Genomic DNA, 23,666 nt, shown 5'->3' on the forward strand with positions numbered 1-23,666 from the left:
CATGGGGGAGAATAGGACCCTAGCCATGGGGGAGAATAGGACCCTAGCCATGGGGGAGAATAGGACCCTAGCCATGGGGGAGGGGGAGAATAGGACCCTAGCCATGGGGGAGAATAGGACCCTAGCCATGGGGGAGAATAGGACCCTAGCCATGGGGGAGGGGGAGAATAGGACCCTAGCCATGGGGGAGAATAGGACCCTAGCCATGGGGGAGAATAGGACCCTCGCCATGGGGGAGAATAGGACCCTAGCCGTGGGGGAGAATAGGACCCTAGCCGTGGGGGAGAATAGGACCCTAGCCATGGGGGAGGGGGAGGGGGAGAATAGGACCCTAGCCATGGGGGAGAATAGGACCCTAGCCATGGGGGAGAATAGGACCCTAGCCGGGGGGGAGAATAGGACCCTAGCCATGGGGGAGAATAGGACCCTAGCCATGGGGGAGAATAGGACCCTAGCCGGGGGGGAGAATAGGACCCTATCCAGCTCCGCACGGCTGAAGTCTTGCTAATGAGAATGTCACATCGTAGGACACATCAGCAGGGACTAGTCCATTAACACAGAGATGCGCGCGCACACACACACACACTCACACACACACACACACACACACACACACACACACACACACACACACACACACACACACACACACACACACACAATCTCTCTCCATCTCTCTCTCTCTCTCCGCGGTGGTAACTCAGTCTGGCGGTGGGAGAACAGTCAGTGGTGATACATCATCCGGCACCGTCCCACTGTGAATACAAGACTCTATGAAATCCTGCCTATTTAACTCAAAGTCAAAGCTAAATGCAGATGGAAGAAGAGGAAATTGTGTGTCCTGGTAGAGAGCGTCCTGGCCCTGCTCTGACTGCCTAATGAAACCCTCGCTCAGTGCCCCATTAGTCCTGCAGACCTGTCTCCTCTGGGTGATATGCTAATGACCTGGGTGATATGCTAATGACCTGGGTGATATGCTAATGACCTGCCTCCCAGCCTACACACCAGGGTTATTTGTTTTTTCTCCTGGATGCCTCTGCCCACAGATGGATGGACCGCTGCACTTGTCAGGTAAATAAATGAGCTGGGAGATACTCTCTCCATCCAACACGCCAGACCGCTCTAGTGTGGATCCTCCCAAAGCCCCTCCTCACATCGGATCCACACTGGTATCAGATCCACCCTGGTCTGTGTGTGAAGGATCATCAGTCATGATCAGATCAGGTACGGTAGAGACACCAAGGACAAACACGCCGTTGGGTTTAACCAGGGGGGAACTGCAGCGTCTGTTTATCCAACCATTGAATGACGTTTCACGTTTCATGTTTCATGTTTCATGTTTCATGTTTATCCCGGACCCCCAGGCTTGTCTTGTCTGGTCTCGGGTCCATTTCAAACCTCACTACCATCATCCTTTTTTTTATCAGATAGCTTCCAGTTTTCAGAACACAGTAAAACGTTGACGTGGACGAGGTGAACTTTAAATAAAGACACTGATACTCAGCCCCATAATGCAGGTTTAACTGAATGCTGGCGTTAGAAGCCCAAGTGTGTGTTATTCTTCTGTGATGTGAAGGTATTTAGTTGGAATACTCTGCATGTTGTAAAGTATAACAATGTTCCAGCCTACTAATGATGGACTTCCTGTGGAAGCCCTGAGAAGAGTGTGTAAGAGCAGGCCCAGGATCAGCCTGGGTAAGAGCAGGCCCAGGATCAGCCTGGGTAAGAGCAGGCCCAGGATCAGCCTGGGTAAGAGCAGACCCAGGATCAGCCTGGGTAAGAGCAGGCCCAGGATCAGCCTGGGTAAGAGCAGGCCCAGGATCAGCCTGGGTAAGAGCAGCTCCAGGATCAGCCTGGGTAAGAGCAGACCCAGGATCAGCCTGGCGCATTGAAGCCACCATGGGCCTAGAGGCCAAGCTCGGTATTGCAAGTCACGTGACAGCATGCAGCCCAAAAGGCATATTTCTCGTAGGAATAGAGCTTAATAGACAGGGTCAGTAGATATAGAGCATAATAGACAGGGTCAGTAGATATAGAGCATAATAGACAGGGTCAGTAGGTATAGAGCATAATAGACAGGGTCAGTAGATATAGAGCTTAATAGACAGGGTCAGTAGATATAGAGCATAATAGACAGGGTCAGTAGATATAGAGCATAATAGACAGGGTCAGTAGGTATAGAGCATAATAGACAGGGTCAGTAGGTATAGAGCATAATAGACAGGGTCAGTAGGAATAGAGCATAATAGACAGGGTCAGTAGGAATAGAGCATAATAGACAGGGTCAGTAGGTATAGAGCATAATAGACAGGGTCAGTAGGAATAGAGCTTAATAGACAGGGTCAGTAGATATAGAGCATAATAGACAGGGTCAGTAGGTATAGAGCATAATAGACAGGGTCAGTAGATATAGAGCATAATAGACAGGGCCAGTAGGTATAGAGCATAATAGACAGGGCCAGTAGATATAGAGCATAATAGACAGGGTCAGTAGGTATAGAGCATAATAGACAGGACCAGTAGGAATAGAGCATAATAGACAGGGAAGGTAGATATAGAGCATAATAGACAGGGTCAGTAGGTATAGAGCATGATAGACAGGGTCAGTAGGAATAGAGCATAATAGACAGGGTCAGTAGGAATAGAGCATAATAGACAGGGTCAGTAGGAATAGAGCATAATAGACAGGGTCAGTAGATATAGAGCATAATAGACAGGGCAGGTAGATATAGAGCATAATAGACAGGGTCAGTAGGAATAGAGCATAATAGACAGGGTCAGTAGATATAGAGCATAATAGACAGGGTCAGTAGATATAGAGCATAATAGACAGGGTCAGTAGGTATAGAGCATAATAGACAGGGTCAGTAGGTATAGAGCATAATAGACAGGGTCAGTAGATATAGAGCATAATAGACAGGGTCAGTAGATATAGAGCATAATAGACAGGGTCAGTAGGAATAGAGCATAATAGACAGGGTCAGTAGGAATAGAGCATAATAGACAGGGTCAGTAGGTATAGAGCATAATAGACAGGGTCAGTAGATATAGAGCATAATAGACAGGGTCAGTAGGTATAGAGCATAATAGACAGGGTCAGTAGATATAGAGCATAATAGACAGGGTCAGTAGATATAGAGCATAATAGACAGGGTCAGTAGGTATAGAGCATAATAGACAGGGTCAGTAGATATAGAGCATAATAGACAGGGTCAGTAGATATAGAGCATAATAGACAGGGTCAGTAGGTATAGAGCATAATAGACAGGGTCAGTAGATATAGAGCATAATAGACAGGGTCAGTAGGTATAGAGCATAATAGACAGGGTCAGTAGGTATAGAGCATAATAGACAGGGTCAGTAGATATAGAGCATAATAGACAGGGTCAGTAGATATAGAGCATAATAGACAGGGTCAGTAGGTATAGAGCATAATAGACAGGGTCAGTAGGTATAGAGCATAATAGACAGGGTCAGTAGGTATAGAGCATAATAGACAGGGTCAGTAGATATAGAGCATAATAGACAGGGTCAGTAGGTATAGAGCATAATAGACAGGGTCAGTAGATATAGAGCATAATAGACAGGGTCAGTAGATATAGAGCATAATAGACAGGGTCAGTAGGTATAGAGCATAATAGACAGGGTCAGTAGATATAGAGCATAATAGACAGGGTCAGTAGGTATAGAGCATAATAGACAGGGTCAGTAGATATAGAGCATAATAGACAGGGTCAGTAGATATAGAGCATAATAGACAGGGTCAGTAGGTATAGAGCATAATAGACAGGGTCAGTAGATATAGAGCATAATAGACAGGGTCAGTAGATATAGAGCATAATAGACAGGGTCAGTAGGTATAGAGCATAATAGACAGGGTCAGTAGATATAGAGCATAATAGACAGGGTCAGTAGGTATAGAGCATAATAGACAGGGTCAGTAGGTATAGAGCATAATAGACAGGGTCAGTAGATATAGAGCATAATAGACAGGGTCAGTAGATATAGAGCATAATAGACAGGGTCAGTAGGTATAGAGCATAATAGACAGGGTCAGTAGGTATAGAGCATAATAGACAGGGTCAGTAGGTATAGAGCATAATAGACAGGGTCAGTAGATATAGAGCATAATAGACAGGGTCAGTAGGTATAGAGCATAATAGACAGGGTCAGTAGATATAGAGCATAATAGACAGGGTCAGTAGATATAGAGCATAATAGACAGGGTCAGTAGGTATAGAGCATAATAGACAGGGTCAGTAGATATAGAGCATAATAGACAGGGTCAGTAGGTATAGAGCATAATAGACAGGGTCAGTAGATATAGAGCATAATAGACAGGGTCAGTAGATATAGAGCATAATAGACAGGACCAGTAGATATAGAGCATAATAGACAGGACCAGTAGGAATAGAGCATAATAGACAGGGTCAGTAGGTATAGAGCATAATAGACAGGGTCAGTAGGAATAGAGCATAATAGACAGGGTCAGTAGATATAGAGCATAATAGACAGGGTCAGTAGGTATAGAGCATAATAGACAGGGTCAGTAGGTATAGAGCATAATAGACAGGGTCAGTAGGTATAGAGCATAATAGACAGGGTCAGTAGGAATAGAGCATAATAGACAGGGTCAGTAGATATAGAGCATAATAGACAGGGTCAGTAGGTATAGAGCATAATAGACAGGGTCAGTAGGTATAGAGCATAATAGACAGGGTCAGTAGATATAGAGCATAATAGACAGGGTCAGTAGATATAGAGCATAATAGACAGGGTCAGTAGGTATAGAGCATAATAGACAGGGTCAGTAGATATAGAGCATAATAGACAGGGTCAGTAGGTATAGAGCATAATAGACAGGGTCAGTAGGTATAGAGCATAATAGACAGGGTCAGTAGATATAGAGCATAATAGACAGGGTCAGTAGGTATAGAGCATAATAGACAGGGTCAGTAGGTATAGAGCATAATAGACAGGGTCAGTAGATATAGAGCATAATAGACAGGGTCAGTAGGTATAGAGCATAATAGACAGGGTCAGTAGATATAGAGCATAATAGACAGGGTCAGTAGGTATAGAGCATAATAGACAGTCTTTAAATGATCAAGTTTTAACTCATCAACCCATTTTTTATTGAGAAGCCACCAATACCTCCCTGGTCTCACCAGCCGGGTCTCACTACCCTGGTCTCACCAGCCGGGTCTCTCTAGCCTGGTCTCGCCAGCCTGGTCTCGCCAGCCGGGTCTCGCCAGCCGGGTCTCTCTACCCTGGTCTCACTCCCTGGTCTCACTCCCTGGTCTCACTCCCTGGTCTCACTCCCTGGTCTCACCAGCCGGGTCTCTCTACCCTGGTCTCGCCAGCCGGGTCTCACCAGCCGGGTCTCACCAGCCGGGTCTCACCAGCCGGGTCTCTCCAGCCAGGTCTCACTCCCTGGTCTCACCAGCCGGGTCTCTCTAGCCTGGTCTCTCTAGCCTGGTCTCACTCCCTGGTCTCACCAGCCGGGTCTCTCTAGCCTGGTCTCTCTAGCCTGGTCTCACTCCCTGGTCTCACCAGCCAGGTCTCTCTAGCCTGGTCTCTCTAGCCTGGTCTCACTCCCTGGTCTCACCAGCCGGGTCTCTCTAGCCTGGTCTCTCTAGCCGGGTCTCACTCCCTGGTCTCACCAGCCGGGTCTCACCAGCCGGGTCTCTCCAGCCGGGTCTCACTCCCTGGTCTCACTCCCTGGTCTCACTCCCTGGTCTCACTCCCTGGTCTCACCAGCCGGGTCTCTCTAGCCTGGTCTCTCTAGCCTGGTCTCTCTAGCCTGGTCTCACTCCCTGGTCTCACCAGCTCACGTTCCATTTCACTCTGCAGATCAGTCTGGATTTCCATTTTAACGGAATCTGCTCGAACAGAAATGTATTTGTGCCGATCACAACCGTTTATCTAATATGGGTTCATAAGATGACGGAACAGAGGAGCGCCGTAGAGGCGTTTATGGTGATTGAATACAGCCCACCTCCAGAACCCCCTATACAGCCCACCTCCAGAAGCCCCCTATACAGCCCACCTCCAGAAGCCCCCTATACAGACCACCTTCAGAAGCCCCCTATACAGCCCACCTCCAGAAGCCCCCTATACACCCCACCTCCAGAAGCCCCTATACAGCCCACCTCCAGAAGCCCCCTATACAGCCCACCTCCAGAAGCCCCCTATACAGCCCACCTCCAGAAGCCCCCTATACAGCCCACCTCCAGAAGCCCCCTATACAGCCCACCTTCAGAACCCCCTATACAGCCCACCTCCAGAAGCCCCCTATACAGCCCACCTCCAGAAGCCCCCTATACAGCCCACCTCCAGAAGCCCCCTATACACCCCACCTCCAGAACCCCCTATACAGCCCACCTCCAGAAGCCCCCTATACAGCCCACCTTCAGAAGCCCCCTATACAGCCCACCTCCAGAAGCCCCCTATACAGCCCACCTCCAGAAGCCCCCTATACAGCCCACCTCCAGAAGCCCCCTATACAGCCCACCTTCAGAAGCCCCCTATACACCCCACCTTCAGAAGCCCCCTATACAGCCCACCTTCAGAAGCCCCCTATACACCCCACCTCCAGAAGCCCCCTATACAGCCCACCTCCAGAAGCCCCCTATACAGCCCACCTCCAGAAGGCCCCTATACAGCCCACCTCCAGAAGCCGGCCTCTTCGACTTAGGACCAGAGACGAGGGCGTGGCTGCACGACAGTGAGTTGGCCATCTGATGATATACCAAAGAAGAAGAAGAAGAATCCTGGTCCTGACCATGTGGTGCCACTCTCCCTCGTGTGTGTTACTCTCTCTGCTTTCCCCCCGGCCCAAACGTGAGATCAGCACAGCTGACATTCACCCTCCCTGGACACAGCCTGGATACAGCCTGTCGCTGCACGGGCGAGGAGGAGGGGAGGATATTAGGAGGATATTAGAAAAGGGAGAGCCAATAAGAGACGGAGAGAAGAGGACAGAGCAGGAGAGGGAGAGACAGGCAGAGGACAGATAGGAATGTGAGGAACAGTGATGGAGAGATTGAGGGCAAACGGAAAGTCAAAACAAGATCATGAGCTTAGATTTAGTGTCTGAGAGATTCTGGACAGCTGTCAACAGGGTTAGGGTTAGTTAGGGTTAGGGTTAGGGTTAGGGTTAGGGTTAGGGTTAGGTTAGGTTAGGGTTAGGGTTAGGGTTAGGGTTAGGGTTAGGGTTAGGGTTAGGTTAAGGTAAGGGTTAGGGTTAGGTTAGGGTTAGGTTAGGTTAGGGTTAGGTTAGGTTAGGTTAAGGTAAGGGTTAGGGTTAGGGTTAGGTTAGGTTAGGTTAGGTTAGGTTAGGTTAGGGTTAGGTTAGGTTAGGGTTAGGGTTAGGTTAGGTTAGGTTAGGTTAGGTTAGGTTAGGTTAGGTTAGGTTAGGTTAGGGTTAGGTTAGGTTAGGGTTAGGTTAGGTTAGGGTTATACTCCACAGCTATAAATATGGCATGGCTGGACCCTCTGCTCTCTACACTCCAAAATCCTATTACTAATATTTGCACTATGGAACCAAACAAGTTTTCCAGGAGGTACGGTTCATACACAAGATGTACGCAAGGCACGGTTTTAAGTCAAGTGCATTTCAAGTATTAAAAATATCATAAACTTGGCTCAATTCTGGGGTGGACTTGTGACCAGTGGTAATGGTCTCAGATGATTGGACGCTGAGGATGGTCGTGATGTCATAATGGTTATTTTAGTTCCATTCTGAAGGGGAGTAAAATATTTACACGCTCACAGCAAGACGCCATTCTGCACGCACAGAGGAACCAGCAGGACAGGAAGAAGAGGGAGAAACGCCACTAAGAGACGCTCAGAGGGCTGTAAACACGCTTTATTAATTCATAACATCACTCCTTAACTGTACAGAACAGCTCTTTTTAAAAGATTCAAAAATATACAGTCACAATCAGAAACCCTGCCTTTCCGTCATATGAATCCTCTCTCATCAGATGAGTCAAGATCTGTTTGAGATCCAATCAGTAGATAATGGGTGAGCCTCAGAGAGGAAGCCAATCATCTGGCAGGAGCAGAGAAACCTGGTTCTCCCCCACGGCCGCCAGCCTCTCTCATCAGTAGTGGCCAGCCTCGTGTTGAAAGGTTGGGGGCCAGTAGGGCGGCAGAAAGGACTAGAAACCCTCTTGACAACAGCATGCTGCAGCTCTCAACTCTGGAATAACCCCCCCTGAGAGACAGCCTCTGGAATAACCCCCCCTGAGAGACGGCCTCTGGAATAACCCCCCCTGAGAGACAGCCTCTGGAATAACCCCCCCCTGAGAGACAGCCTCTGGAATAACCCCCCCTGAGAGACGGCCTCTGGAATAACCCCCCCTGAGAGACAGCCTCTGGAATAACCCCCCCCTGAGAGACAGCCTCTGGAATAACCCCCCCTGAGAGACAGCCTCTGGAATAACCCCCCCTGAGAGACAGCCTCTGGAATAACCCCCCCTGAGAGACAGCCTCTGGAATAATCCCCCCTGAGAGACAGCCTCTGGAATAACCCCCCCTGAGAGACAGCCTCTGGAATAACCCCCCCTGAGAGACAGCCTCTGGAATAACCCCCCCTGAGAGACGGCCTCTGGAATAACCCCCCCTGAGAGACAGCCTCTGGAATAACCCCCCCTGAGAGGCAGCCTCTGGAATAACCCCCCCTGAGAGACGGCCTGTCGAAGGTGGGACAGACCAGCTCCACCCTGGAGGAGGATTATCAATATCTACTTTCATGCTGCAAACACAAGAGTATTAGTGCATTTAACCCTTTCTCACTACGATATTCATGACTGATATTCTCTCAGTAAAAATGACAACATTTGAGAGTGGAATGTCTGAGAGACAGAACTGCTGTTCGGTTCTGTTATGACTTTAAAAACGGAACAATTCAGCAATAATAAAAAAAAAATAGCATATTTTCAAACAGCAAAATTCACTATGTGGAAAGATTCTAAAAACTTCATTGTGACCGACATCATAGAAATGACCAGTCCCTGAAAAACCCACATCAAGGAAAGGCCCAGTAGACACAGTAGAGTTCTACAGAGAGGGTTCTAGATAGTCCCCCTGAGAGAACAGTAGAAGTACACACACTCACAATCCTTTAGTACTTTAGATAGAACATCGATGGCACAGATGTGTCCCTAGACAGGTACAGTAGAGTTAGAGACGAGCGTTTCACCGGTACAGTAGAGTTACAGTAGAGACGAGCGTTTCACAGGTACAGTAGAGTTAGAGACGAGCGTTTCACCGGTACAGTAGGGTTAGAGACAAGCGTTTCACAGGTACAGTAGGGTTAGAAACGAGCGTTTCACAGGTACAGTAGAGTTAGAGACGAGCGTTTCACAGGTACAGTAGAGTTAGAGACGAGCGTTTCACAGGTACAGTAGAGTTAGAGACGAGCGTTTCACAGGTACAGTAGGGCTAGGAAGCAGACAGGCAGCTCTTCAGGAGCACTAGGGGTTTTTGGCAGGAATCATTTTCTGGTACGCTACGGGTTTTTATCAGGCACAGCAGAAGGGGAGGGGGCAGTGGGTTTTTATCAGGCACAGCAGAAGGGGAGGTGGCCGTGGGTTTTTATCAGGCACAGCAGAAGTGGAGGTGGCAGTGGGTTTTTAGCTGGCAGGTGTCCATCAGGCTCAGTCAATATCTGGCATGCAGTTGTACCACTTTGCCACTCTGCCATGACGCTTGTTGGTGCGGGCTCCTCGGCCCAGCAGGCCGTCTGGCTGGTCCTGGTGCTGCTCGTAGTCGTTGATAGCATCCTCCACGCGCGTGATGTACAGCCAGCTCACGATCACGCCAAAAAACTACACACAAACACACACCGGGAGGACAAACACACCGGGAAGACAAACACACCGGGAGGACAAAACAGTCAGACAAACCTTGTCACACGCAGGGACACGCACAGTACAAACATGAGCCCAAACACAGGGCTGTTCACCAGCCATGCCTCGGCCCTGCTGTCCTGAAATAGATAAGCCATGAACTCAGGGTAGCTCTGGAGGAGGAGCAGGAAGTCCTCGTGTGTGAGGTGAGTCCTCCCTGGCTGTCTCAGCGTGTGTTCTGATCTGAGTGGACTGGTTGGACAGACTGAAGGAGACAAAACGACTGCGCCAGATGGACCGTTCTTATTGACAATATATCCAAGGTGGAGCACACCCAAAAACCTTTAGAGGTGCAGACTGACGGAACGTAGAACGGAAAACTAAAAAGATAGTTGCACACTCATTTGTCTCCTCTCATATTCACCCTGAAGAATATTCACCCTGAAGAATATTCACCCTGAAGAATATTCACCTTGAAGAATATTCACCCTGAAGAATATTCACCCTGAAGAATATTCACCTTGAAGAATATTCACCCTGAAGAATATTCACCCTGAAGAATATTCACCCTGAAGAATATTCACCCTGAAGAATATTCACCCTGAAGAATATTCACCCTGAGGAATATTCACCCTGAAGAATATTCACCCTGAAGAATATTCACCCTGAAGAATATTCAACCTGAAGAATATTCACCCTGAAGAATATTCACCCTGAAGAATATTCACCCTGAAGAATATTCACCCTGAAGAATATTCACCCTGAAGAAGGCGAAAGCTGAAACGTTGGTGTCAATAACCAGCAGAGATGAGCCAAATGAGTGTGCAACATCTTTTTTTTTTTCCGTTCTGATTGACAGGCAGAAAATAAATCAGTCGAGCTTTGAAAACACAATCAGAACTGGAAACAGGGCAGACAGAATGTGAAGGTGTAAATGCGCTTTTCAATATTTCTGCTGTTCTGCTTGAGTGGGTGTTTGTGTGTGTTTGTGTGTGTGTGTGTGTGTGCGCGTGTATTTTAGGCCGGGGATATTAGGAGATGAACAGAATCCCCCAAGTCTGTCATTCAAACACTCCCAGGAGCTGGATTTAGAAACCTGATAAGAAAACCCCATTCTAACTCAGCTGTGACCTGGATCCATCCTCCAGTACAGGGACATGTGAGATCAGCCAAACCAGACATGTGAGATCAGCCAAACCAGACATGTGAGATCAGCCAAACCAGACATGTGAGATCAGCCAAACCAGACATGTGAGATCAGCCAAACCAGACATGTGAGATCAGCCAAACCAGACATGTGAGATCAGCCAAACCAGACATGTGAGATCAGCCAAACCAGACATGTGAGATCAGCCAAACCAGACATCCAGCCAACACAGCCGTCAGAAGCCCAGCCCCTCCACCTGGCTGAGTTAACACCTCCAACACACCCGTCAGAAGCCCCACCCCTCCACCTGGCTCAATTAACACCTTCATTCAACACACCCGTCAGAAGCCCCGCCCCTCCACCTGGCTGAATTCACACCTTCATCCAGGAGCAGATATCTAATAAAGAATATGTTCTTGTTCTGGAGAAATAGGCCTCATAACTAGAAATAGCACAGACCTTGGGATTTCTGCATAATCCTGCCAACAAATAAACCAACCGAAGTAAATAAATACACGACACCGCAAGCATTTCATAGAAGATAAGAACAACAAGCAAACATGTTGCCAATGTGCCCATGTCCCACTCGGATAGACCGATCCTCCCTCCAACACCCCCCAGCACTCCCCACACACACACCGCTCCCCACACACACACCGCTCCCCACACACACACTGCTCCCCACACACACACCGCTCCCCACACACACACTGCTCCCCACACACACACCGCTCCCCACACACACACTGCTCCCCACACACACACTGCTCCCCACACACACACTGCTCCCCACACACACTGCTCCCCACACACACACTGCTCCCCACACACACACCGCTCCCCACACACACCGCTCCCCACACACACTGCTCCCCACACACACACCGCTCCCCACACACACACTGCTCCGCACACACACACTGCTCCCCACACACACACTGCTTCCCACACACACACTGCTCCCCACACACACACTGCTCCCCACACACACACTGCTCCGCTCAAGCCAGAACTCACAAGTGGATCTCCTTTCTAAAACAAGTGACTAAGAGCATGATCTAGTGCTGAAGGCAAAGTGAAGAATAGCAATCTCACGGAGTAGACAGTATAGTCTTATCATTTATTGCCCAACGGCTTAAGGCAGTTTGCACTGTGGTTTAATGGCTGTGGGTCGACACAGACAATGACAACGTCCCTCCTACTGGAATGTTCTGATGCCCCACGCTGCCCAGAAGACCTGGCAGAACCTACCCCATCAGCTGTGGCCTGCGCCCCATACTGGCAGAACCTACCCCGTCAGCTGTGGCCTGCGCCCGATACTGGCAGAACCTACCCCATCAGCTGTGGTCTGTGCCCCATACTGGCAGAACCTACCCCATCAGCTGTGGCCTGCGCCCCATACTAGCAGAACCTACCCCATCAGCTGTGGTCTGTGCCCCATACTGGCAGAACCTACCCCATCAGCTGTGGCCTGCGCCCCATACTAGCAGAACCTACCCCATCAGCTGTGGTCTGTGCCCCATACTGGCAGAACCTACCCCATCAGCTGTGGTCTGTGCCCCATACTGGCAGAACCTACCCCATCAGCTGTGGTCTGTTCCCCATACTGGCAGAACCTACCCCATCAGCTGTGGTCTGTGCCCCATACTGGCAGAACCTACCCCATCAGCTGTGGTCTGTTCCCCATACTGGCAGAACCTACAGAATAGTCTACCTACCTATAGTCACGAGCAGAACTGCCATGTATATTATATATAGAATAGATGATAGATATGTATATTATATATAGAATAGATGATAGATATGTATATTATATATAGAATAGATGATAGACATGTATATTATATATAGAATAGATGATAGATATGTATATTATATATAGAATAGATGATAGATATGTATATTATATAAAGAATAGATGATAGATATGTATATTATATAAAGAATAGATGATAGATATGTATATTATATATAGAATAGATGATAGATATGTATATTATATATAGAATAGATGATAGATATGTATATTATATATAGAATAGATGATAGATATGTATATTATATATAGAATAGATGATAGATATGTATATTATATATAGAATAGATGATAGATATGTATATTATATATAGAATAGATGATAGATATGTATATTATATATAGAATAGATGATAGATATGTATATTATATATAGAATAGATGATAGATATGTATATTATATATAGAATAGATGATAGATATGTATATTATATATAGAATAGATGATAGACATGTATATTATATATAGAATAGATGATAGATATGTATATTATATATAGAATAGATGATAGATATGTATATTATATAAAGAATAGATGATAGATATGTATATTATATAAAGAATAGATGATAGATATGTATATTATATATAGAATAGATGATAGATATGTATATTATATATAGAATAGATGATAGATATGTATATTATATATAGAATAGATGATAGATATGTATATTATATATAGAATAGATGATAGATATGTATATTCACGTTTCCCCTGTATAGTCACCTGAGGAAGCAGGATCCCCAGCAGTAGACCAGCCATGATCTTGTAGTTGTCCATGAGCCAGATGAAGAAGGCGTCGGTGCAGCCCCTGACGTGGATGACGTTCTGCAGCTCCAGCCTCTATGGGAACACACACAGGATACCATGACGGGGTCACTTCTGGCCCACAGAGGCTCCTGGAGGCCCTGGTCATCTCTATGTGGATAGAAGGTGATGGTGGTGAGGAAATGAACCCTGAGAGTCTCACCTCTTGATTCAAGACTTGGTAGCCACACAGCGTGTTGACCACTTCTTTAGGCTGAGAGAGAGAGAGAAAGAGAGAGAGGGAGAGAGAGGGAGAGAGAGGGAGAGAGAGGGAGAGAGAGAGAGACAGAGAGAGGAGAGAGAGAGAGGGAGAGAAAGAGAGAGGTAAAGAGCAATAGAGAGAGAGAGAGAGAGAGAGAGAGAGAGAGAAAGAGAGAGGTAAAGAGCAATAGAGAGAGAGAGAGAGAGAGAGAGAGGGAGCGGTAAAGAGCAATAGAGAGAGAGAGAGAGGTAAAGAGCGATAGAGAGAGTGAGGGAGAGAGAGATAGGTAAAGAGCGATAGAGAGAGAGAGAGAGAGAGAGAGACAGAGAGAGATGGAACATCATAATGTTAAAATGTTGCAGGGAACATATTGATTCTTCTGGCATTAAATGTGCTTTGTGCCGTCAACTACCACCATCCTCCCTCTGAAGCACATATTGTATTTTAGATTGCTATTATTTGCCTTCAGCACTAGATTCTGCTCTTAGTCACTTGTTTTAGAAAGAAGATGCATTTGTGAGTTCTGGTGAGTAGTAGTACATTGGCTTTTCCTACGTTAAATGCAATTATTGTTAGTCGCTTTGGATAAGAGCGTCTGCTAAATGACTCATGTAATGTAATGATAATAATGATTGTGAATGGCTTAAAGAAAGACAGTGCCCCCCCCTCCCTGAATGGTGAGTCCAGCCAGACCCTTCTCCAGGGCTGGCTCAGCGTAAACAAAGTGTGGAGGTCTGGCTATGCAAGACTAACACGGTGACAAGAGAGGAAACACATTACCCAGCATGCAGTGGGACATCCCTGACCTATGACTCCCATCAGGCAAACCTTCCCCATTTCAGCTACAGTGTTAAACTATTACAGAAGGGAAACTGCTTTGTGTGTGTGTGTGTGTGTGTGTGTGTGTGTGTGTGTGTGTGCGTGCGTGCGTGTGTGTGTGTGTGTGTGCGTGCGTGTGTGTGCGTGCGTGTGTGTGTGTCTGTGTGTGTGTGTGTGTGTGTGCGTCTGTGTGTGTGTGTGCGTCTGTGTGTGTGTCTGTGTCTGTGTCTGTGTCTGTGTGTGTGTGTGTGTGTGTGTGCGTGTGTGTCTGTGTGTGCGTGTGTGTGCGCGTGTGTGTGTGTGTGTGTGTCTGTGTCTGTGTCTGTGCGTCTGTGTGTCTGTGTGCTATTGTCCCTTTTAGTCATGGCTATTTGTGCAGACTAAGTGATTCATGTCCGGTTCATGTTTCACACCTGACTGTGTTTTACCCTCTTCTCTCTCTCCTGGTTCAGAAACTATAGAGTCAGCAGGGAGACGCAGCCAGGCTGGGAGGAGGTGCAGGGAGACCCAGCCAGGCTGTGAGGAGGTGCAGGGAGACCCAGCCAGGCTGTGAGGAGGTGCAGGGAGACCCAGCCAGGCTGGGAGGAGGTGCAGGGAGACCCAGCCAGGCTGGGAGGAGGTGCAGGGAGACCCAGCCAGGCTGGGAGGAGGTGCAGGGAGACGCAGCCAGGCTGGGAGGAGGTGCAGGGAGACGCAGCCAGGCTGGGAGGAGGTGCAGGGAGACGCAGCCAGGCTGGGAGGAGGTGCAGGGAGACCCAGCCAGGCTGGGAGGAGGTGCAGGGAGACCCAGCCAGGCTGTGAGGAGGTGCAGGGAGACCCAGCCAGGCTGGGAGGAGGTGCAGGGAGACGCAGCCAGGCTGGGAGGAGGTGCAGGGAGACGCAGCCAGGCTGGGAGGAGGTTCAGGTCGTTGGTTTTATTTTCATAATAACCAGATCCTGAAGACAGTGGCAAAGTGAGGCCGCCTGCCATGTCAACAGTAATGGGAACTATAACAGCTGAGAGAGGAGACATGTCCCTGAGAATGTAATGGGAACTATAACAGCTGAGAGAGGAGACATGTCCCTGAGAATGTAATGGGAACTATAACAGCTGAGAGAGGAGACATGTCCCTGAGAATGTAATGGGAACTATAACAGCTGAGAGAGGAGACATGTCCCTGAGAATGTAATGGGAACTATAACAGCTGAGAGAGGAGACATGTCCCTGAGAATGTTCCCTCCCCAGAGGGACAGAGCCAGCGATGGCGTCATGTTGGTCTGCCGGCTCTATCTGTGGTTTGGCTATGAGAGAATACAGTAACTGGTCTGTGGTCTGTGGCTATGAGAGAATACAGTAACTGGTCTGTGGTTATAAGAGAATACAGTAACTGGTCTGTGGTCTGTGGCTATGAGAGAATACAGTAACTGGTCTGTGGTCAGTGGTTATAAGGGAATACAGTAACTGGTCTGTGGTCTGTGGTTATAAGGGAATACACTAACTGGTCTGTGGTTATAAGGGAATACAGTAACTGGTCTGTGGTCAGTGGTTATAAGGGAATACAGTAACTGTTCTGTGCCGGATGCAGTAATAATCTGATCAGGGACATCAGCCACATCCCAGAGAGGGAGATGTCTGATTAAATCAGTATTAACCTCCAGGCCACACTTTTATATGATCTACCCAAGGTTTACAGAATAAAGCACAGGACGAGTGTTTCTACTGTACAGAATAAAGCACAGGACCAGTGTTTCTACTGTACAGAATAAAGCACAGGACCAGTGTTTCTACTGTAGGGCCTCCTGCTGTGCGGACGCTATGCTCTGCTGAAAGCCGACACTCTTTCCACCTTCTAGATCCAGACTAATTTAAGATGCAGCGTCATCCAGTACTCATCCAGTACTCATCCAGTACTCAGTCTGATCTGACAGAGACAGAGCTTCACCAGGGTGACCCTCTACCAGCCTGGGGGAGAGAGGGGGAGGAGGAGAGAGAGAGAGAGAGAGAGAGAGAGAGAGAGAGCTTCACCAGGGTGACCCTCTACCAGCCTGGGGGAGAGAGGGGGAGGAGGAGAGAGAGAGAGAGAGAGAGAGAGAGAGAGAGAGAGAGAGAGAGAGAGAGAGCTTCACCAGGCTGCTCTGACTGACCCTCTACCAGCCTGGGGGAGAGAGGGGGAGGAGGGACGAAGAGAGAGAGAGAGAGAGACAGAGAAGAGAAGAGAAGAGAAGAGAAGAGAAGAGAAGAGAAGAGAAGAGAAGAGAAGAGAGAGAGAGACAGAGAGAAGAGAGAGAAGAGAGAGAGAGAAAGAAAGAAGAGAGAGAGAGAGAAGAGAGAGAGAAGAGAGAGAGAAGAGAGAGAGAGAAGAGAGAGAGAGAGAGAGAGAAGAGAGAGAGAGAGAAGAGAGAGAGAGAGAGAGAAGAGAGAGAAGAGAGAAGAGAGAGAGAGAAGAGAGAGAGAAAATAAAGAGAGAGAGAGAGAGAGAGAAAAGAGAGACCAGATTGACACACACACATACACACACACACACACACACACACACACACACACACACACACACACACACACACAATGACAAAACGACAGTGACAAGTGACAAGCCGCTCACAAGCCATGAAGTCCCCCTCACTCCTCTCTCTGAGTATTTATAGCGCTGGGGACGTCATCTCCACATCAACACAAGCCATGAAGTCACCCTCACTCCTCTGTGTGAGTATTCATAGCGCTGGGGACATCATCTCCACATCAACACACACCATGAGGGGAAGTGAGAAAGACAGACCAGACTCAAAACCCACACTGACACCAACCTGTTCGTCTCCCAATAGATCTTGTTGCAAAGTTGAGAAAGACCGGCCTCTATGATATCAGCTCAAATACATGAAGAGCATCTCCATCTTGAACCAGACTGACTCAGCGAGGGGTATATAAGCTGGGGTATATAAGATGGAGCGAGGGGTATATAAGATGGGGTATATAAGCTGGAGCGAGGGGTATATAAGCTGGAGCGAGGGGTATATAAGCTGGAGCGAGGGGTATATAAGATGGAGCGAGGGGTATATAAGCTGGAGCGAGGGGTATATAAGCGGGAGCGAGGGGTATATAAGATGGGGTATATAAGATGGAGCAAGGGGTATATAAGATGGGGTATATAAGCTGGAGCGAGGGGTATATAAGCTGGAGCGAGGGGTATATAAGCTGGAGCGAGGGGTATATAAGCTGGAGTGAGGGGTATATAAGCTGGAGCGAGGGGTATATAAGCTGGAGCGAGGGGTATATAAGCTGGAGCGAGGGGTATATAAGATGGGGTATATTAGCTGGAGCGAGGGGTATATAAGATGGGGTATATAAGCTGGAGCGAGGGGTATATAAGATGGGGTATATAAGCTGGAGCGAGGGGTATATAAGATGGGGTATATTAGCTGGAGCGAGGGGTATATAAGATGGGGTATATAAGCTGGAGCGAGGGGTATATAAGATGGGGTATATTAGCTGGAGCGAGGGGTATATAAGCTGGAGCGAGGGGTATATAAGATGGAGCGAGGGGTATATAAGATGGAGCGAGGGGTATATAAGCTGGAGCGAGGGGTATATAAGCTGGAGCGAGGGGTATATAAGCTGGGGTATATAAGATGGAGCGAGGGGTATATAAGCTGGGGTATATAAGATGGAGCGAGGGGTATATAAGCTGGGGTATATAAGCTGGAGCGAGGGGTATATAAGCTGGAGCGAGGGGTATATAAACTGGAGCGAGGGGTATATAAGCTGGAGCGAGGGGTATATAAGATGGAGCGAGGGGTATATAAGCTGGAGCGAGGGGTATATAAGCTGGAGCGAGGGGTATTTCAGCTGGAGTGAGGGGTATATAAGCTGGAGCGAGGGGTATATAAGCTGGAGCGAGGGGTATATAAGATGGAGCGAGGGGTATATAAGCTGGAGCGAGGGGTATATAAGCTGGAGCAGCTGTAATATGCTGATAGACTTATCTTCATCTCCAGCTATGCAGCTGAGGGGCTGGCGTTCTTAGGTGATGCTTATTTATAAAGCTCAGCTCATTTCAATTAACCCTCCAGGCACGAACACAATCTTTAGTCTTTAGTCACATCTAAGCTACTATAGTCTGGCAATATTCTCAAGGGCACCGCCGGCTCTGTCTCTGCTGGGATGAAGGAAATCAATTCCCCTGAAGAGCCCATTCCATTCCTAACACATGTAAATTCCTGCACACCATTATCACCTCAGCATTGATTGGACTATTGTGCAATTGTAGCCTGTAGCACCGTCTCAAAACAATGTCAACATATATATATATATAGTATATATATATATATATTCACTACACTGTACACTGTATATATATTTATATACATTTAATATATTTAGATATTATATATGTTGTATATACAGCATATAATACACAGTATATATACACTACACTATACGCTGTATATATATTTTTTAATCCTCCTCAAATTCTCCTGTTCTCATGTTGTAGAGCAGGACTCAGGAATCTGGTATAAACCCCACAGAAACGCTTCCACATACAAATGTGATGCAGAAAACTGTTCAGTGCAACGGCCGAATGGAATAGACCACCTTGTGCAATCACTCAAGTCCAGCGCAAGAAATCCTTTCTGCTTTAAGCTCAAGAAATCCTTTCTGCTTTAAGGGAAGCAAGTGTGTTACAATTAGTTTAGTTTTTTGTGTGTTCTTAGTTTTTTGAGTGTTCTTTGTTTTTTGAGTGTTCTTTGTTTTTTGAGTGTTCTTTGTTTTTTGAGTGTTCTTTGTTTTTTGAGTGTTCTTTGTTTTTTGTGTGTTCTTAGTTTTTTGAGTGTTCTTTGTTTTTTGAGTGTTCTTTGTTTTTTGAGTGTTCTTTGTTTTTTGAGTGTTCTTAGTTTTTTGTGTGTTCTTTGTTGTTTCTGCTGTTTCTGTTGTCTTATAAATCCTCTTCTCATTTAAATTGTACGTTTCCCAACTTGGTTTCCTTGGTGTCCTACCGGTATGCATGTGTGATTCTCATTAGTTTGTGTTCTAGGTGGACCTCAGGAGGAGAGGTATTGGTGTCCTAGTGAATGCCTGAAGCAGGCAGGCAGTGACAGACCTTCTCCAGGCAGCAGGTGTAGGGGACGCCACACGCCAGGGGCCCGCGGGCGCTGCAGTTATGGTACATGTTCACCTCCCAGTCCTTGTACTCCTGCCCTCCACAGCACTTGAACTGCAAAACAACAACGACAACAACACACAAGAAGCAGTCAGACACAGGAAAACAACAACAACAACAACAACAACAACACATGAAGCAGTCAGACACAGGAAAACAACAACAACACAAGAAGCAGTCAGACACAGGAAAACAACAACACAAGAAGCAGTCAGACACAGGAAAACAACAACAACAACAACACAAGAAGCAGTCAGACACAGGAAAACAACAACAACACAAGAAGCAGTCAGACAGACACGTACTCTAGCTTGCAGTCGCCAGCAAAGACAGATACACACACACGCACACGCACGCACACACACACACGCACGCACGCACGCACTCACACGCACGCATGCACTCACACGCACGCACGCACGCACGCACACACACGCACGCACAGGCACAAAATCACATACTTAGATATTATGGAATCACAGATATTGGCCGCGTTTCCCGATAAAGAACCTTCTTAAGGAACCCTTCTTAAGGAACCCTTCTTAAGCAACCCTTTGTATGGGAGTTAAGAAGTACTTTGGGGTCAAGTGTTCGGGATAACCGGCCATTATGGAGTCTGTAAATGATGTCCCTTCTTTGTACTTTGGTATAAACCTTTAGTTTATAGCATATAAACCTTTAGCATCAAACAAGGTGTGTTTCTGAGACGCTGGAGGAAAACAAAGCTTGTTCAAAGCTCAGACCCTGAGACACATCTGCTCATAATTACCCTCACAACCGGGATCAATAGATTAACAGAGAAGGGAGGTCTGAGATAGCTACTAATACAACAACTACTTTGGTCGACATGACCAGAAAATATGGTTATTCACAAAACGTAGCAGAATAATCAGATCTGCTTGGTATTCATTCACTGGGCCAACTACTTTCATGAGGGATAAAGACGTGAATAAATATCACACTAGTCCCTATTTTAACCGGGCAGTGCCAGTTATCCTTCCACAAATTAGCATAGTTCTGCATATCAGTCTGGGTAATTACCAGAGTGATTCATGAGATTCCAGAAAACGAGTGGAACAACTATAAGAGGAAAAGGATATGGCTTATCGTTGCTGTGGAAACGTGACGTTTACGTTATTAATTACGTCACCCGGACACATTTTGACCTGACAGCACCACTCCACAGAGCCTGACGCCCAGAGGAAAGCAGGCATATCGATCTCACACTGTCAATGAAAATATGGAATCGCATCTGAACAACATCTGGACAGGAAATCAAGATCAACTAAAAGCAGGTCAAAACACCACACTACCAAACAATAATCAAATGTCAAAATCAGTGTACCCAGGTTTCTGGCCAAAACGCGTGGGTTCCTCACCTCTATTCTGAGAGGCTGCTGTAATTACTGTCATTACACACACACAAACACACACACACACACACACACACACACACACACACTCACACACATAATGACTGCGAGGTATGTGTGCGTGAAAGCAGCATTCTGCTCTGCTCTGTGTGGCTTTGGGGAACGGTATTTTAAAAGCACAGCTCACAGTGAGATATTCATCATAATCCAGAATGTGCAGGTGGGTGTAAATCCGGTCGGCTGTGAGAGTTCCTCGTCCCCTCGCTCTGGGGGGCGTCGGCCGTGAGAGTTCCTCGTCCCCTCGCTCTGGGGGGCGTCGGCCGTGAGAGTTCCTCGTCCCCTCGCTCTGGGGGGCGTCGGCCGTGAGAGTTCCTCTTCCCCTCGCTCTGGGGGGCGTCGGCCGTGAGAGTTCCCCTTCCCCTCGCTCTGGGGGGCGTCGGCCGTGAGAGTTCCTCGTCCCCTCGCTCTGGGGGGCGTCGGCCGTGAGAGTTCCTCGTCCCCTCGCTCTGGGGGGCGTCGGCCGTGAGAGTTCCCCTTCCCCTCGCTCTGGGGGGCGTCGGCCGTGAGAGTTCCTCGTCCCCTCGCTCTGGGGGGCGTCGGCCGTGAGCGTTCCTCTTCCCCTCGCTCTGGGGGGCGTCGGCCGTGAGAGTTCCTCTTCCCCTCGCTCTTCCCCTCGCTCTGGGGGGCGTCGAGCTCCGACGCTTCCCCACCAATCAAACACCACCATGAGAGACTCGCTGCAATCAATCAGCATGAAATATTCCATTTTGCTTTGTGCGGCCATTTGACACAAATTTGTCAGTAAATGCCTTTTACACAACAACAACAACAACAAAATGTCCCTCGCTATCAGGGTAAAAGTGACCAATGTGTACCTTCCAACCCCCCCCCACACACACACACACCCCCCCTGAGATGAGCCAGTGCAGCACAGGGGGGGGCAGGACTGGACAGGGGGGGGCAGGACTGGACAGGGGGGGGCAGGACTGGACAGGGGGGGGCAGGACTGGACAGGGGGGGGCAGGACTGGACAGGAGGGGGCAGGTCTGGACAGGGGGGGGCAGGTCTGGACAGGGGGGGGCTGGACTGGACAGGGGGGGGCAGGACTGGACAGGGAGGGGCAGGACTGGACAGGGAGGGGCAGGACTGGACAGGGGGGGGCAGGACTGGACAGGGGGGGGCAGGACTGGACAGGGGGGGGCAGGACTGGACAGGGGGGGGCAGGTCTGGACAGGGGGGGGCAGGTCTGGACAGGGGGGGGCTGGACTGGACAGGGGGGGGCAGGACTGGACAGGGAGGGGCAGGACTGGACAGGGAGGGGCAGGACTGGACAGGGGGGGGCAGGACTGGACAGGGGGGGGCTGGACTGGACAGGGGGGGGCAGGACTGGACAGGGGGGGGCAGGAATGGACAGGGGGGGGCAGGACTGGACAGGGGGGGGCTGGACTGAAGAGTGGACAGATCATTTGACCAGTTATCCTTCTTCCTCTAACTTCAAAGGTCACATCAGACTAAGACGCCCCTTCCAGACGTCACAAGCACAAGAACAGAAGATCCTTCCTCCTCACAAGCACAAGAACAGAAGATCCTTCCTCCTCACAAGCACAAGAACAGAAGATCCTTCCTCCTCACAAGCACAAGAACAGAAGATCCTTCCTCCTCACAAGCACAAGAACAGAAGATCCTTCCTCCTCACAAACACAAGAACAGAAGATCCTTCCTCCTCACAAGCACAAGAACAGAAGATCCTTCCTCCTCACAAGCACAAGAACAGAAGATCCTTCCTCCTCACAAGCACAAGAACAGAAGATCCTTCCTCCTCACAAACACAAGAACAGAAGATCCTTCCTCCTCACAAGCACAAGAACAGAAGATCCTCCTCCTCACAAGAACAGAAGATCCTTCCTCCTCACAAACACAAGAACAGAAGATCCTTCCTCCTCACAAGCACAAGAACAGAAGATCCTTCCTCCTCACAAACACAAGAACAGAAGATCCTTCCTCCTCACAAACACAAGAACAGAAGATCCTTCCTCCTCACAAACACAAGAACACAGACCCATCCCTCTGTGGTTCTGAGCTCAGCGGATCCTGACTCACGGAGGCGCTTGCCCAGATAAACAGCCCTGTATTGATCTGAGGGGATCTTCACCGTCTCATAACCACGGCCACACAAACACCCCGGACTGATTCATCTCGCCGTCTTTAACCGCAGTCTGTTGTGTGTGTCTAGACAGCCTGCTTCGTGTCTTTCTCTGCGTCACCGCCAGGCCGGATAGAATCGCTTGTTATGATTCTAATGAGGTGCACAGTTTGTGAGAAAGGAACCATCTAAACGGACATGTTCCTCAGAGCGCGCTGACAGGACTCTGGCTACGGTGCAGTCTCTCACACTGACACACAACAACACACTGAGGCTCGCTCATGATTACCTGTCAGCACAGCAGACCATGACAGACAGAGAGAGAGAGAGAGGGGGGGGGGGAGAGAGAGAGAGAGAGATGG

General features: G+C 48.3%; 1 protein-coding gene across 1 annotated transcript in view; it reads right to left on the reverse strand.

Moving 5' to 3' along the window:
• Nucleotides 1-9,665: 9,665 nt before the first annotated feature.
• tspan15 (tetraspanin 15) overlaps nt 9,666-23,666 on the reverse strand; it is a gene marked incomplete at its 3' end in the record, with an annotated part of 26,542 nt that continues 12,541 nt past the window's right edge. Inside the window, exons 5-8 of the mRNA XM_084451824.1 lie at nt 19,729-19,842; nt 13,796-13,846; nt 13,552-13,668; nt 9,666-9,836 (exon numbers count right to left, since the gene is read on the reverse strand). Of these exons, the coding sequence (XP_084307950.1) occupies nt 9,666-9,836; nt 13,552-13,668; nt 13,796-13,846; nt 19,729-19,842 (453 nt within the window). The remainder of the gene's footprint in view (nt 9,837-13,551; nt 13,669-13,795; nt 13,847-19,728; nt 19,843-23,666) is intronic.

Source organism: Borostomias antarcticus (assembly GCF_949987555.1).
Source record: "Borostomias antarcticus genome assembly, chromosome: 2".
In the NCBI taxonomy this organism is placed as follows: Eukaryota; Metazoa; Chordata; class Actinopteri; order Stomiiformes; family Stomiidae; genus Borostomias; species Borostomias antarcticus.